At 43.7% G+C, this 15,023-nt stretch overlaps 1 protein-coding gene across 1 annotated transcript in view; it reads left to right on the top strand.

Moving 5' to 3' along the window:
- The window catches only part of LOC308150414 (E3 ubiquitin-protein ligase rnf213-alpha-like), a 33,486-nt gene extending 19,279 nt beyond the window's left edge, over window positions 1-14,207 (top strand). Inside the window, exons 30-67 of the mRNA XM_080523248.1 lie at window positions 58-171; window positions 255-379; window positions 539-661; window positions 770-834; window positions 1,141-1,294; window positions 1,379-1,514; window positions 1,655-1,846; window positions 1,971-2,101; window positions 2,222-2,379; window positions 2,495-2,698; window positions 3,166-3,353; window positions 3,606-3,726; window positions 3,835-3,935; window positions 4,079-4,261; window positions 4,600-4,766; window positions 4,879-4,984; window positions 6,219-6,333; window positions 6,461-6,668; window positions 6,906-7,102; window positions 7,248-7,370; window positions 7,560-7,670; window positions 7,784-8,017; window positions 8,100-8,175; window positions 8,284-8,318; window positions 8,447-8,547; window positions 8,668-8,824; window positions 8,947-9,121; window positions 9,352-9,446; window positions 9,626-9,877; window positions 10,312-10,444; window positions 10,609-10,692; window positions 10,985-11,165; window positions 11,369-11,570; window positions 11,667-11,744; window positions 11,844-12,041; window positions 12,454-12,543; window positions 12,844-13,022; window positions 13,290-14,207. Coding sequence (XP_080379374.1) covers window positions 58-171; window positions 255-379; window positions 539-661; window positions 770-834; window positions 1,141-1,294; window positions 1,379-1,514; window positions 1,655-1,846; window positions 1,971-2,101; window positions 2,222-2,379; window positions 2,495-2,698; window positions 3,166-3,353; window positions 3,606-3,726; window positions 3,835-3,935; window positions 4,079-4,261; window positions 4,600-4,766; window positions 4,879-4,984; window positions 6,219-6,333; window positions 6,461-6,668; window positions 6,906-7,102; window positions 7,248-7,370; window positions 7,560-7,670; window positions 7,784-8,017; window positions 8,100-8,175; window positions 8,284-8,318; window positions 8,447-8,547; window positions 8,668-8,824; window positions 8,947-9,121; window positions 9,352-9,446; window positions 9,626-9,877; window positions 10,312-10,444; window positions 10,609-10,692; window positions 10,985-11,165; window positions 11,369-11,570; window positions 11,667-11,744; window positions 11,844-12,041; window positions 12,454-12,543; window positions 12,844-13,022; window positions 13,290-13,443 — 5,446 coding nt within the window. The 3' untranslated portion in view covers window positions 13,444-14,207. The remainder of the gene's footprint in view (window positions 1-57; window positions 172-254; window positions 380-538; window positions 662-769; window positions 835-1,140; window positions 1,295-1,378; window positions 1,515-1,654; window positions 1,847-1,970; window positions 2,102-2,221; window positions 2,380-2,494; window positions 2,699-3,165; window positions 3,354-3,605; window positions 3,727-3,834; window positions 3,936-4,078; window positions 4,262-4,599; window positions 4,767-4,878; window positions 4,985-6,218; window positions 6,334-6,460; window positions 6,669-6,905; window positions 7,103-7,247; window positions 7,371-7,559; window positions 7,671-7,783; window positions 8,018-8,099; window positions 8,176-8,283; window positions 8,319-8,446; window positions 8,548-8,667; window positions 8,825-8,946; window positions 9,122-9,351; window positions 9,447-9,625; window positions 9,878-10,311; window positions 10,445-10,608; window positions 10,693-10,984; window positions 11,166-11,368; window positions 11,571-11,666; window positions 11,745-11,843; window positions 12,042-12,453; window positions 12,544-12,843; window positions 13,023-13,289) is intronic.
- The last annotated feature ends 816 nt before the right edge of the window (window positions 14,208-15,023 follow it).

Genomic DNA, 15,023 nt, shown 5'->3' with positions numbered 1-15,023 from the left:
CCTCCATTTTGACACCATGTAAATTGTCAACACCTTTAAACTGTACTGTAATTCTAGGCATTTTCTAACATTGGGAGCGGGGAGAAAGAATGCATCTGGCAACAAAATACTCATAATGCAGTCTGATTTGGATGAAACATCTCACAGTGCAAATCTCATTGCATCTGCAAAGTAGGTTAAGTTTTAATTAAATCTTATTTCATGATATACTGTACAACTAAATGGGATTTTAAGTATGTTTTCTTTTCTCTTAGGTACTCAGCTATAAACGAAATCAACAAGACAAGAACAGAGGAGATGGGAGGCAAGGTGTTTGTCTACTTCATTACCAAACTGCCACGGATGGAAGGAGGAACTTCCTATGTTGGATTTCATGGAGGTGAGTTGATCAGTAGTTATTATGAATGTAGCTTTAACACATGGAAATTAGATAATGTGATAAGAAAACAGAAGATAATCAAGTTTAAGTTTAATTTAAGTTTTAATTTAATTTAAGTTTAAGTTTAATACGTTTTAAGGTGATGATTTTTCTCTTTAGGTCCTTGGAGGTCAGTTCATATTGATGACCTCAGAAGATCCAAAGATATCGTGTCAGATATCAAAACCTTGCGAAACCTGACAATCAGTCAGCTGTTTGAGGAAAAGAAGGAACAGCCTGAAGGTAGTTAAAGGTTTTAATGAAAACGTTACACTGTGATATTGTTAATCGTGAAAGAATGAACTTACTTTTTGACAAATTATTACAAGGGCACTTTGTATTTTTGCACAGCGATGGAGATAGATGACATGTACATTGAGACAGAGCAACATCAAATGGAGCAGGAAGACCAACCAGTGAGTAATCCCCAATTGCTATTGGAAAATGATGTGCACATAACCATTGTTGTTTTTGAGCAGTGGTGGGTAGTGGTGGCTAGTGAGTTGGACTGGTCACAAGATCATGAGTAAAAAAATTCCACCTGGGAGCACCACCACTAGTGTGCTCTTGAGTAAGGCACTTAGACCTAAATTACTCCAGGGAGTCTGTCCCTGTAATCTCTAATGGTAAGTCGCTTTGGATAAAAGTGTCTGCTAAATGAATAAATTGTAAATGAGCACACATCACATTTTTTATGTTCCTTCCCTGTCACCCTACCGCAGGGATGGGAGACTGTTCTAGACACCACAGCGCTGGTGCGTAGCTGTGTGCAGAGCGCAGTGGGCATGCTCAGGGACCAGATGGATGGTGGGATCCGCAGTACCAGGAGAGTGGAGATCCTACTAACACTCCTGAATGACAACGAGGAAATAAAAGGTAGGAGTACTCGGTAGCAGTTATATCATGTTATACAATCCATTCATGCTTATAATCACACTGATTATTAATGTTTATGAATAGCTACATTTCTGAGAACTGTGAAGAGGCGCCTTCACTCCTTGCTGATGACCCATGATGGCAACACCCTCTCATCAAACAACTGGGTTATGAAGGAGGCGTCCAACATTGATGCCTTGCAGGAGGGGGGGACATTCAGGTAAGACCTGATTCACCTAATCTACTTTTGCAGGAAAGCAGGGAAATTCCCCAGGAAAGCTATTTGGAAAGAAATAACCGTTCATTTGATTCACTGTTGTCCAACAATGGCCCCACTAAACTATTGTTGTTCCATAACAGACACACCCTATGGAAGTGTGTCCAGGCTGTGGTAGTTCCCTTCCTGGCTCAGCTGGTCTCTGTCATTGACCGCGATCGTAACCTTGACATCCTGTTGGACACCAACTCAGGAGAGTCTGTGAAAATGCTGTGGTTGGACATCTTCAGGAATGATAAATTACTGGATGTTCCCTACGTGAGAGTGGACCGCAAGTAAGTGTCCTCATTGTTCATTATGTTCTAAGAGGCCATCTTCTACTGTATGTGGTCTATAACTCAAGAATGCTGGTAGCTCTACGCTCTCATTCCATTCTAAATCAATCTCTCTTTGTCACAGTTCTGAGTTAAAGACCATCCTGGTACAGAATTACATTGCCCTAGACAAGCACATTGGCTGCAGCATGCCTTTCAGCTGGAGGATCAAAGACTACCTCGATGAACTCTGGGTTCACGCTCTACAACGAGAAGGTAGAATGTCAGATAATCTTATCTGAAACATAGTGTAAACTCTACTGTATGTTTTGGTTCATTTTTCTCCAAGCATCTTATTCCTCTGCATTTAACTAAATGATTGTTTGTCTATAACAGGCCATACCCAAACCCAGTTTGAAGAGTTCTTTGGGAAGACCCCACTTGGCCGCTACATAGCAAAAGCAGACATGGAGATGCAGACAGAATTTTTCCACAGATACCTGCAGGACTTTATCTCTATGACAATGAACGTGACCTGTCAGGAGGACCTACAGGTATAATTTTCTGTTTTTACAGTCAAAAAGTATTTTCAGAAGATCAGCTTATAATATATTATATTCAGAGGTATTGAAGTGATATCTGAAAATGATGTGTGCTCAAACCTTATAGCTTCTCTCTGCGGCCATGAACTCCTGTGTGAACGAGTTGCGACTGCGTCATGAAGCAATGGATAAAGAGGTGACGTCACTGCCCTGGATCCATGCTGCCTACCATGAGTTTAAGAATCGCCTGCAGAACCTCTCCAGAATGATCAGCTTTGAGCCCAAAGTGGCTAAAGCCCTACTTAGGAACACAAATGGGGGGGTGGAGATGGTAAGACTTTGACTTTCCATCTGTCCCTACGCTATTGAATATCGGTGACTAACAGTGAATAACTTGAACAGTGACAGAGCACAACTTCATGCTGTTGGCTTGCAAGTGCATTTAAAATATGTGACAGCAGCTGGTGAAACCGGGAACAAGTCGGCAGCCGATCAAATGTTCAGACTTTTATTCCGAAAAATTCAAATAAATTTCAGCGTTGTTGAAAATCAATTACACACACGCTAGTCAACTAACACAGTTTGTTTTGTGAGCCTGCTAACAGAGCTAGTGTTGTAGTAGTGGGGATTACTCACCGAATCCGTTGTTTTCAACAACGTTGACATTTATTTACTTTTCTCAGAATAAAAGTCTGAACAATTTGATTGGTTGCCGACTTGTTCCCGGTTTCACCAGCTGCTGTCACATATGTTTATTTTGGATTGTTGAATTGTATTGACTCTGTCTCTCACTACCAGATGCTGGATGTGTATGCAGCTGTGGCGTGTGTGGAGTACTTGGAGCCCGAAGCTCTGGACACAGACCCCCAGCGGCTAGCCTGGCTCAGACAGGTCAAGAAGCTCCAAGTCCCCGTCGAGCTGGTTTGCTCTGAGGAGAGCCGACAGCACTATGGGGAGAGAAGCAAGGCAATGGTCCACAGAGTCCAGTGAGTTTAAGAGTTTAAATTCTCTGTACAAAGAAAAGTTTAAAACTATCTGGGACAGTGAGAATACAGTATGATTGAGATGGAGTGTTCTCTTTCCACATATACTGTAGGTCTTGACAAGTAGTCATTGTGCTGTGTATTTTCAAATGCTAAGTACACTTATTTATGTTTTTGTGGTTGCTGTTTGTTATCATTTCAACAGAATAAGTTGCTGTTAAGCCTAATAAGTTGCTGTTTTGTGGTTCCTTATAGGACCGGATGGAACCGCATCTTCTCCCTGTCTCTGTTTGTGCAGCACATGCTGCTAAGCATTGAGGCAGTGGAGAAGAACCTGAAACCTCTTGTTCTAGAGCACACACGAGGGTTGGGCCAAGTAAGTATGGTCTGATCCACTCTCCGGTGCCTCTAATCTGATGAGTTCAACTAATTGCAGCAGAATGTGTTTTATACTGAAATGCTACATTGTCTTTGTCCCATCAAGGTACTGGAGAAGAACTCTGACCTAAAGATGGAGCAGCCGTTTGAGGCAGTGATTGGCATACTCAAAGCCTGCAAAGATGGAGCGGTCGAACGCATCTTCAGGTACCCGACCCAATCTTATTTGCTCTCTCCTACTCTGCCTGCAGGTGTGCATTAGAATCATATGACGAAGCGGAGGGATACTGGTCATAGGATAAGGTAGACTAGACTGGTTAATGGAAGTGTGACCCTCCTGTCTGTTTCAGGTTTGGCCTTCAGCCATGCCCTGTGTGTATGGGTGACCCACAGGACCCCCTCAGCCTGTCTTGTGGCCACATCTACTGCCTGTCCTGCATCAGACAGTGGCTCATCCCAGGTCAGATGTATTGTCCTCTCTGCATGCAGGACGTCGCAGGCGACTTTGTCCTGAGGCCCTCTGAGGAAATACGGTAGGCACATTCACATTGATGAGAAAATTAATCTCAGACACAATAGACCTATTTGTTAATCCCCTTTTTAATCGCCAATGACATGCTTGTAAAGTCATTTTAGACTTTCATGAGGTAATTTAATATCATATATATGTCATATATATATATATATATATATATATGTTGTTACCTGTGTTGTTACCTGTGTTAATTGTTTTGTTGTTTTATATTTCCTGTGTTAATTGTATATATATATATATTATATTATGTATATTACCTGTGTTAATTGTATATATATATATTATATTATGTATATTACCTGTGTTAATTGTTTTGTTGTTTTGTTTATTGTGTAGGATTCTAATCAAACAGAATGCCCAGTTCAGGAAGCAGTGCAACTCCTTCTTCATAGACCTGGTGTCTACCGTGTGCTTCAAGGACAACTCTCCTCCCTGTAGATCCATCATCCTCCACTTGTTGTCCTTCCTCATGGTGGAGGCTACCTCTGTCCCCATCGTCGCAGGTAGTGTGTGTGTGTGTGTGTGTGTGTGTGTGGTGTCTGTGTGTGTGTGTGTGTGTGCACGTGTGTGCGTGCGCGTGCACATGTGTATGTAAACAGTTTTCCTTTTGCTCAGGTCGTCATCGTCAGATGTTGACCAAGGCGCTCTCTCCCTTTGATGACTCTGTGGACAAGAATCCAGTAGTTCGGTCGGTGGTGCTCAAACTCCTTCTCAAGTATAGGTGAGTGGTTAGCTAGGGCTGGTTGCCCGCTTTTTAATAAGTCTTGACTGAAATTGTCGACTGTGGGGGGGGGGGGAAGAAGAAAACCCCCCCACTAAAAATAGTTTTTTAGTTCATTATGAGACTATAGCAGGGCTTGACGCTTACCTTTTCCCCAGGTAGCACTGTGCTACCATGTTGAAAAATTTAGTAGCACACCAAGAATTTCAGTAGCACAATGAAAATTGCGCAATTTTCGTCAACAACGACAACAAATTATCATAATCATAACATATCAAAATGATCATAACCGGCTCAAAAATAAATTAATAATGGAGACTCACACAATGTAAAGGGGAAGTAAGAATATTAATTTCAGTTGGCCCACGGTTCGGTATGAACCTCGGTTTTTGGGTCACGGTTAGTTTTTTTTTTTTTAAATGCTACTATTTATTTACAAACTGTTACTTTATTTTGCTTATACTTATGGAACTTTAACATTTAGACACATTCCAGAATATGACTGGTAAATTGTATAATATAAATATATATAAACAAAAAACACTTTCAAATGTAAAAAAATTACATAAACACTTTCAAATGTGACTTGCTGTTGACTGGAACTACGGATCATAAGCTTTCAAATGATGTGTCATACATTGAAATCCGAAAAAAGATGAAGTTAGAGTCATTTGAATGTTGTTAGACGTCAGGCACATATAGGGTTAACCTCTTTGTAATGAAACCGGAAGCAAACGCTGCTAGCAGCTAGCAGCTAACAAAACACAGCGCTACGAACTATGAGAGCTGTATCCCATATACCCATTATGCGCATTTTAAGCGCATATAGGACTCGCGTGAAGCATTTCTGCGACACGCGTTTCTGTTCACAGTTTTTATTCCCTCATCGCTTATACACATAAGTTTGACTGCGCATGACAGTTCAGCAGCCTTTTAGTCGCACTGGTGCGATTGAATGTATTTCCAAGTCGCACAGAAATATATTCACTCGCAAATGCGACCAAAACAGTCGCACTGTCGAGCCCTGGACTATAGCCCAATGCACACAGCGGTGGTGTGAATTGAGAATCGAATGTTGTCGTGCGACAAAATCGCACGCCGTGTGCATTGACCTTAAGGCGGGACAAGTTAGACAATGGATGCCTGCCACAGTCTTGTGTACTGTATGTATGGGAAACACTGTAAGTATTATGGACGGTTTTGATTAAATTGTTGCTTTTTTATTGTCTTTAAGCTTTGATGATGTCAAAGGCTACCTGCAGCAGCACCTGACAGCAGTTGAGCAGAGCAACATCTTGGACGAAGCAGACAAAACAGAACTTTATTCCCTATACATCAACTGCCTGGAGGTATATACAAATGTCACATTGAACAGTTCTTCACATTGGTTGTATTCAGTACGTCTCAAATGAATATGAATACAGGTATATTGGTTTGAGTTTCATTACATTTTTGGAGTGTTGTCACACCCCCCAGGATTCCATGTTTGAGAAGATGCAGTGCTACACCATGGCGGAGCTGCAGGCATGTCTGCAGGATGAGAAGGCCTTCCTTGGGGACTTCCTACACTCTGACGCTGCGTCTGCCCAGGAGGCCACTGTAGAGTACTTGCAGCAGGTGGCCAGGGTGCGCATGGGTCTGGATATGGCTACAGGTCTGCTAGTGAATAGACTGGCTCCTGCAGGTACGTAACCTTGATGTTTCAGAATGACCCCAAACAATCCACTTTAGCATGTGGAATGTATGCTCAAGATAATTAATCTTGGAATTTAATGGTCAATGCACAACAGTAAAAAAAAAACTAAATAAAAGAAATCAGTGATAATTCAGTGATATTTGTCATCTATATAGCCTTCTCAGCCTTCCACTCAATTACATTTGTTGTCATGTTCCACTTCTCTCTCCCATTACGGTCCAATAGGATCCCAGGAGGTATTCCAGGATGGAAGTGCAGAGTTCCTGACCAGCATAATGGACCTGTGTAGGCACAGTGGGAATGACTGGTACCGGGTTTACCTGATCCGCAAGATCTCCAGCCAGCGTGGAGTGGATTTTGTCCAGAAACTCCTAAAAATGGCTGATGTCCTCTGGCTGTTCCCCGACGAGGTTCTGCAGCAGGTAATTTTGCCCTTCCATTGAGTAGACCTTTAGGAGGCTAATGGAAGTTAATGTCTGTGTCAAACTTGAAATGATGCCGTACCATCCTTTAGTCATCGGATAATTTAACACCTCTTACCCACACTCTGTTTTCACTGTCCTCCAGAGTCAAGATGGCTCACAGATAGACCAGTACCTTGTGTGTGGAGAGGACTACAAGACTATCCGAGACGCTGTTGCCAAGACAATGATGGAAGGCAAAGTAGAGGGATTAGACAAGGCTTGTGAGGTACTTTTTGTAGTTCTATTTTACTTCTTAACTGAAACACTAACAAAGCCAGCAAGGCAGTTGAAACCAATTATTTTGCGTGCGTGTCGTTTGATGATGTTTGTCTTTGAATGGATTTTCTATAAGGTACAGTATCCTGTCTTCAGAAAGGATGTGTTTACAATAAATATTTTGTGCGTATGCGTGTAGGGTTGTAAATGTCTGCCACAGAGGAGGACCTTTTGCCTGCTGTTGGCTCTGTTCAGAGAAGTCACCTCTCTTTACAGAGCGGCCAATCCCAGCTTCCATCCTAAGCCTGAGGTAAGTTCTTACTCAGAGAGACAGAGAGACATCCCTTAGACTCCCATCTGCAATGTCTGATTGATTGATTGAGTGACTGATTGATTGATTAAATGTCCCTATTGATTTCCTAGCAATGCAAAGCACTGCAGGCTTTCATCCAGGCCTCCAAGGTACTCGCCAGCCCAGAAGTGAAGGATTTCGCCCAAGCCTTGGTGGCCAACCGGCTGGGTGTCCTGCCCGGGGCCTCCGGTGCAGAGTGTGTGGTGGTGGAGCTGAGCGTTCACCTGGCTGCAGTCCTGCTCTGTGGAAACCAGGGTGTACTGGTGCCCCTCCAGAAGCTGGCCCTGGACCCTGCCAACATGCAGGTGGGTATACTGCCTGCTCTAATCTATTGCCCCTCCATCACAGATTAGTCAATTAAAGGTTGTTTATTTTGTCCGTACATAGGGAGCGTTCTTACCTACTATGCCGGAGGACATGCTAGCAGTTGCCCACCAAGCCATGGGACAGTTGCAGTGGTACTGTAAGTAGTGTACTGGCATGGTGAAATCATTGTTCATATTTTCATATATGAATTGGACAAATTGTATGTTGTTTTCGAAAATATCAATATTTCTACCCTTTTCCGCAGTTTGTTCGAATGGTCACCCTTGCACCATTGGTGAGGTATGTAGCATTCAGTTGATTCTGGATTAGCTATTTGGCCTAACTTGAATATATCTGAGCTGTTAAAACACAACATTCTACTTTCTTTATATCTTTTTTCCTGCTCTTCTCTCCAACTCCCCCGTCAGTGTGGCCAGCCCATGGAGAGGAGCCGTTGTCTGGACTGTGGAGCTGAGATAGGAGGGGACGACCACAGACCTGTCCATGGCTTCACTCCTGTTCAGATCCAGTGAGTTGGGCTCTTAGTGAGTCAATGTGACTCTCTTTGAGATTATAAATCATAGAAATTGCTTCGGTAGATGCTGTAATGATACAGGAGAGTGAGAATGTGTTTGTTGCCTTTCTGTAGGGGCGACCGCACCCAGCCTGGCCACATCCTAGGGGATCCCACACGGAGAGACAACCCAGACATGAGGGACACCAAGGACATGTCCCCCGTGCCCTTCAACCTGGTCCGCCTGCTCACTCACCTGGCCATGCTGTTAGGGACCAGCAGTCACCGACAGGTAGACCACAGCAAACCAACAAAGCTTTAAAGGGACATTTAAATGGAACAGTTTTGTTTGTGGGGTATACTCATCTCTGCATCTCTTTCTCTTTCTTTCTTTCTCTCTCTTTGTCTGTCTAGCACATTTCTGCCATCATCAAGCCTCCAGTCGCTGACCCAGATGTGTTCCTGATGGCTCACCTGCTGAAGGACATGGAGCACCTGAGCAGGTCCTTGGGGAAGGGGGCAGATGACACGGTCAATGCCGTCCACCTGATGATCAACAGCCTCTTGGAGCCTCACCAGCCTAGAAACTGTAAGGAAACCCCCATATGATCCATCCTGACATCCTGACATTCACATCAGGCCATCCTAACCCTAAGTAACAAAATAGATAAACCACCCCTCATACATTTTCTTTTCAATGTGATCTTCTTCCATACAGTACATTCTCAATAGGTAGCAACTCTGAATTTGTTGAGGTAAAGATGAAGGTGAATCTCAATCAAATGAATACTCTTGTCCATGCTATGATTTTGTCCTTAGGGCCTGTTCTCTATGACAATCTCCTCTCCACCAAAAATGCCCGAAATGGCTGGGAGATGACAGTATGCAATGACATAATCACTCCTCAACTTAAGGTAAAACAGATGATCATGAATAAAAATAAAAATAAACACTATTTGTTTACCTCATCTTAACAAAGAGTAAATAAAAACATATTTTGCAAGGACACTGAATAACAGAGATAAATGTATAAGATATCAAAGAAAGACCCTCTTGTATTTCTCTCTCTCTTCCCTTGTCCTCTCATCTCCAGCACCTGGACAGACAGCTGAAGGACGTGAATGCATTTATCAGGGGAGACTCTCGGGTGTCCTGCAACCCCATCATGAGGCTGATGTTTGGGGACCCGTGCCTGTTCCTGACGTCCGTGCCCCAGGCCTCCCTGATCCATGGCTCAGCAGTGTGGAGCTGCAGAGAGAGGGTGTCTCTGCTCAGCCTTACCCACATTGTGGAGCAGAATGACGGCAGAGACACCTTGCCCATGCTCTGGAGGTTCCTGCAGAGGGTAAGAGACATCACTAGGGAAGGGAGTTGATGAGATGCTATCAATACCGATGCCATTATCGATTCTGCTTATCAATCCAATTCTTTATCAATTCCCTTATCGATTCCTGATCAATGCAATGCGCAACTGTCCGAAAAAACATGCCGGCATCGCTAAAAGGAATTGATAACCTTGGAGGCGTACGATTGAGATGGATCGAACGATTTGTTACCGGTTCTCAACTGGAATTGGTTCTCGATTCCCTTCCCTAGACATCGCTGACTTAAAACGACACATTCAGGCTCTAACTTGTTTATCAACCATGGCTATAGGCTGCAACTGGTCAGGTTCAGCATCGGTAGTGTTTACGGTCACAGGTGTGTGTGCACCAGTGAGTTCTATAGATGCAGTGTGATTTGGTTGTGTTTAGTCGGTGACCCTGCTATTTGTTTTAGGAGGCAGAGTTACGTTTTGTGAAGTTCCTCCCTGACATCCTGGCCCTGCAGAAAGAGCTGGTGAAGAAGTTCCAGAATGTGACTGACCTATCGTACGCCACCATAGCCGAGTTCCTCCACAGTCAGAAAGCAGGTACGGTCACATCTGAATCACTCACTATACTGTATGTATTACACCGACCAATCAACTGTGTTAGCCCTATGTTCTATCCTCCATCATCTGGGGGAGATGTTGTGTTTTGTGTAATTTAAACATTTTTATGACATCATTATTTATTTATTTTAATCTTCACACAGCCTCCCTCTCTGCCTGGTACGAGAAAAGAATCAAAATCTTCCTGACGACATGGAATCAGCTCAGGGTGTCACTGGCGACCAATGGTAAATACACAGATAAACAATGTAGGACACCTGCACCTACACCTGTAGACCTGCAGTTCATCCAGAATGCTGCCGCGCATCTGGTGTTCAACCCCCCCCAAAATTCTCTCATGCTTACCCCCCTCCTTCGCACCCTTCACTGGCTCCCAATAGCAGCTTGCATCAGATCATTTAGGTCACCCCCCCAAACTTCAGCCTGCTCACTCCGCCCCACCACCTCTACGCCTCGTTGCAGCCCTAACCCAGCAGTCTGGATTATAACCTGGATTATAATCCGTTTGTGGCTCTGCAGGTGAGATTAAGATTCCAGGTGAGTTCTGCCGGGAGGACCTGGACCTGACCAGTGCCTTCCAGGTGTTGTTGCCACGGCGCCAGGGTCCTGGTCTGTGCTCCACGGCGCTGGTCAGCTACCTTATCGCCCTGCATAACGAACTGATCTACTGTTTGGACAAGCACACTGGAGAGGAGACCAGGTGAGGGCGCTGTTGTTACACTGACTACTCTCGATTTCCCACTTGGTACGAATCGTTCTGTATGCATTCGGATTGCGTTACTGTATGTCAAAGCATAGTTGGACATTGTTACTCCTCGTGCTAATGTTGAGACAGAACACTGTTCATATTGTCTGAAGTGAGAATATAGGTTCACTCTCTTTCTCTCTCTCTCCCTCTCCCAGCTACACAGTGAGTCCGGCAGACCTGACCGACCTGCATGTGATCCGGTACGAGGTGGAGAGGGACCTGCTGCCTCTGGTTCTGTCCAACTGTCAGTACAGCATGGAGCGAGGCCAGGAGACACTGCATGAGTACGACCTGCCCAAGATCCAGCAGCAGATCCTCACCCGCTTCCTCCAGGGCAAACCCCTCATCACCCTCAATGTGAGTGTACAGGGACAGACGAGAGGAAATTACTGTACGACCACGGCTGTTATGAGCAATTTTTTTATACATAGATTTCTATGGGCCTTTTTACAGGGAATTCCAACACTGGTGAACAGACATGACCGCAACTATGAAAACATTCTCAAGGACGTGAAAGAAAAAGTTGGACAAGTAAGTCATGGTGCAATATGATCGAATCGAAAACATGTGATTGAGTTGACACCCCCCCCCTCCCGTCATTGCCTATGACCTCTTCCTGTGCCCTTTCAGGAGCCCCTAGCGTCCCTCACCCTGTGTGCGCTGGCTGGGGAGCTGCAGTCCTACAGCGATGTGTGTGAGGCCCTGTCCACGGTGGAGGTGGCCCTGGGCTTCCTGGCTATGACCGGGGGAGAGCCCCACATGCAGCTGGCCGACTACCTGGAGGAGGTGCTGCAGATGGGAGACCAGACTGCCCCGCACATCTTGAAGGTCAGCCCTCGAGTAATCTGCTACAGTACTGCTACTTCTGCTCTTGCCAGGGGAATAACACCTATATAATAACACCTCCTCTCTGCTTCCACTATTCTCCTTCCTCTGCTAAATCTGAAAGACTGGCCTGGAGGCTTAACTACCATTCACTCATTTTAGCTGGTTCTTGTTGCCAACTTTGTTTGTGAAATAGTAGCTAACATCTGTTTGTATCTTATGATACCTCATTGGCTTGTGACATACAATGTTTATTGAGATCTTTTAGAGAGATGGCCCATAAGCAGAGATGTTATTTCCCCACATCTGAGATGAGAGGTCGTAGTTTGTAGTAACATTGTTTGAGCCTTACCTGGCGTAGTTGGTCAACAATGTCAGTGAAGGACTGACCTTAGCTTTGTCCTCTTGCCCTCAGGCCCTGAAGAGGTGCAGTCTGAAGCACTGTGTGGCCCTGTGGCAGCTCTTGACGTCACTGAAATCAGAGAACATGCTGCGCCTCAAGAGGGTAAGACAACAGACAGCACTTCACTGCTACAGGACGGGAAGTCCATCAGAATCAAGTTTATTGTTACATCCCATTATACAAGTAGAAGAGAGTAAAATGCTTAGCCTTTGGTTCCTCGATATTGCAGCGACAAGATAAAATGGCAATAGTTATTAAAAAACAAAAGAAAAAAACGGGTCGGATGATCATTTGGTCAGGTTAATCAGTCAAGAATGATCTATCAATTGATGAATACCATATAATCCTAATGTTATAACTGTATAATACTAATTCTCTCCCTCTTTCTCCCCCCGTCTTCAGGACCCGTTTGTGGAGATCTCAGAGGAGTACAGACAGGCTCTGGGAGAGGAGGAGCGCAGGTTGCTCACTGGGTTCTTCTCCAAGAGCAGCGCTGACTCATTCCTGCTGGAGATGCACGAGTTCCTGTTGCTGATGCTCAAGAACCCCTTTGCACCCGACACTTTCAAACCTGACTGGGGGTAAGACAGCAGATCACACATTCATGTTGTTGTTTTTTCGCTCAAGGAAGGGAACACTGCCAATTAGACCTAGCTTGTGGACAGCCATCTCTTTATCTACATTGCTGACTTTTGAAAGTTTTAGTAATGGAAGAGATTGTTTTCCACAAACAATAATGATATTCAGTACACAGTTCACTTACGTGGAGTACTATTGTGACTGAGGATCATGAACATATTCAGTGTCTGAGAAACCCACATTATTCACTCTCCTGTCTTCTACTCTAGCCTGAAAGAGACACTTGTGTCCTACATGGAGCGTAAAGACCTGGACATTCCCACTGACGTGGAGGAGTTCTTCCCTGAGACCATCTACCTGTCTCAATCCATCGAAGCCTGGAAGTTCACTGTGGCCTTCAAACAGGAGCGCAGTCAAAGATAGCTCCAGCCAGACACACATTCTCTTTAATTTAACTCTGCCTTTGTGCACCTTTTACAGTAACTGTATACTGTATGTAAAGGCCTCTGATATGTTTACAATAATGTTTATTCACAGAACTTATTTGTACCTGTCTGCAAGTGGTGGATATTTTGAAAAATAAAAATATGTATAGCTTCAAAGTGCCACAACACAGGTATAGTACAATACCCACATATATTATTCTGCCATCTTTAAAGTGAACTGTGATTTGTTCTGATGCTCCTTCTGTTCTGTTTTTCTGGTTTCAAAGTGTTCCTTAAATTAGAAACCACGTTTGAAAGGGGTTGTTGTTAGCTAATGTTTTCTATTTTCATAGTGATGGTTGACATGCATACAGTGTTTATTAACTGCACTTTTTTTTCATGTGAATTTCTCTGTCGGTGACAGTGGAGAAAAAGACTGAACTCCAGTTGCTAGAGTTCGGTTTTTGACTCAGGGATGCAACTCAGTGAGATGTTGGATTATAACTGGGTTCTGAAATTGAATTGGAAACCACATACAAAAGTAAGAAAATAATCAAGATCTAGCATGAATCTTGGGTATATGGCTGTTCCGAGTTATGAAGCAGCTTTGCTCTTGATATCTCTACATGAACCAATACATCTCAAACGGTACATTTTTACAACTAAGCTCAATATATATTTGTTTGCAATCTCCACTTTCAGTATCACTGCCTTACAGAATTATTATGCTCATTGCTTGTTCCTCCTGTTAAATTTAAAGTTGGACCAATCTATTTTTCTGTATTCATTTCATTTCTCTGCTGAGTGATATGCAGTGATTTATGTTTAACAAAATAAAATGGATGACTCTTGTCTTTTTTGGCCATTTCTTGTAAACATGCTCAAATACATTATACTGGAAAATGTTGTTCTTGCTAAGGTGAAATAACAACATTATTTCTAATTAAAATGACCAGTGATTTTGAAACATTTCCTATAAAAGCGCCATGAATGTAGTGAAATTATTGTGGAAGCTATCCGCTTGTTAAGTCGTGACGTGTTTCCGGGGCCAACGTTGGCTGAGGCGCTGTCTTCGAAATGGAGAAATAATAATAATAATTAATTATATTTATATAGCGCTTTTCCGAGGCTCAAATACCCTGACAATATGGAGAAAACGGGAAAGTATTGTGTCCCTTGTTGTATGAATAGATCCGAGTCTAAAAAACGATTAAACTGTCATTCTACCGCTGTAGTTCACTGGTACTCTGGCACAGGGAATTTCTGGTTTGGACACGGAAATGGCTAAACGTCACTTTTGACGTCAGACTTAACAAGCGGATGGACTGTTCACTCTTCTCGGCTGTTCTAGTGTTAAGGGATGCTGGAGGAACCTCCATCTCTAGTATGACCGCGTTCGCCATAACGACTGCTAAAAACACAACTACAGCCAATATCTGTGTGTGCGCATGCTACTGGAAATCGCTCTGGAAATGTGATCAGCACTCATAGCAGCCTCTAGTCCAGGGGTCGGGAACCTTTTTGACTGGGAGAGCCATAAAAGCCAAATATTAATTTTTAATGCGATTTCTGGTGCTG

This window comes from Nansenia antarctica (genome assembly GCF_963989245.1).
Source record: "Nansenia antarctica genome assembly, chromosome: 2".
In the NCBI taxonomy this organism is placed as follows: Eukaryota; Metazoa; Chordata; class Actinopteri; order Argentiniformes; family Microstomatidae; genus Nansenia; species Nansenia antarctica.
The sequence above is the reverse complement of the archived record's forward strand: the minus strand, read 5'-3'. Positions and strand labels throughout refer to the sequence as shown.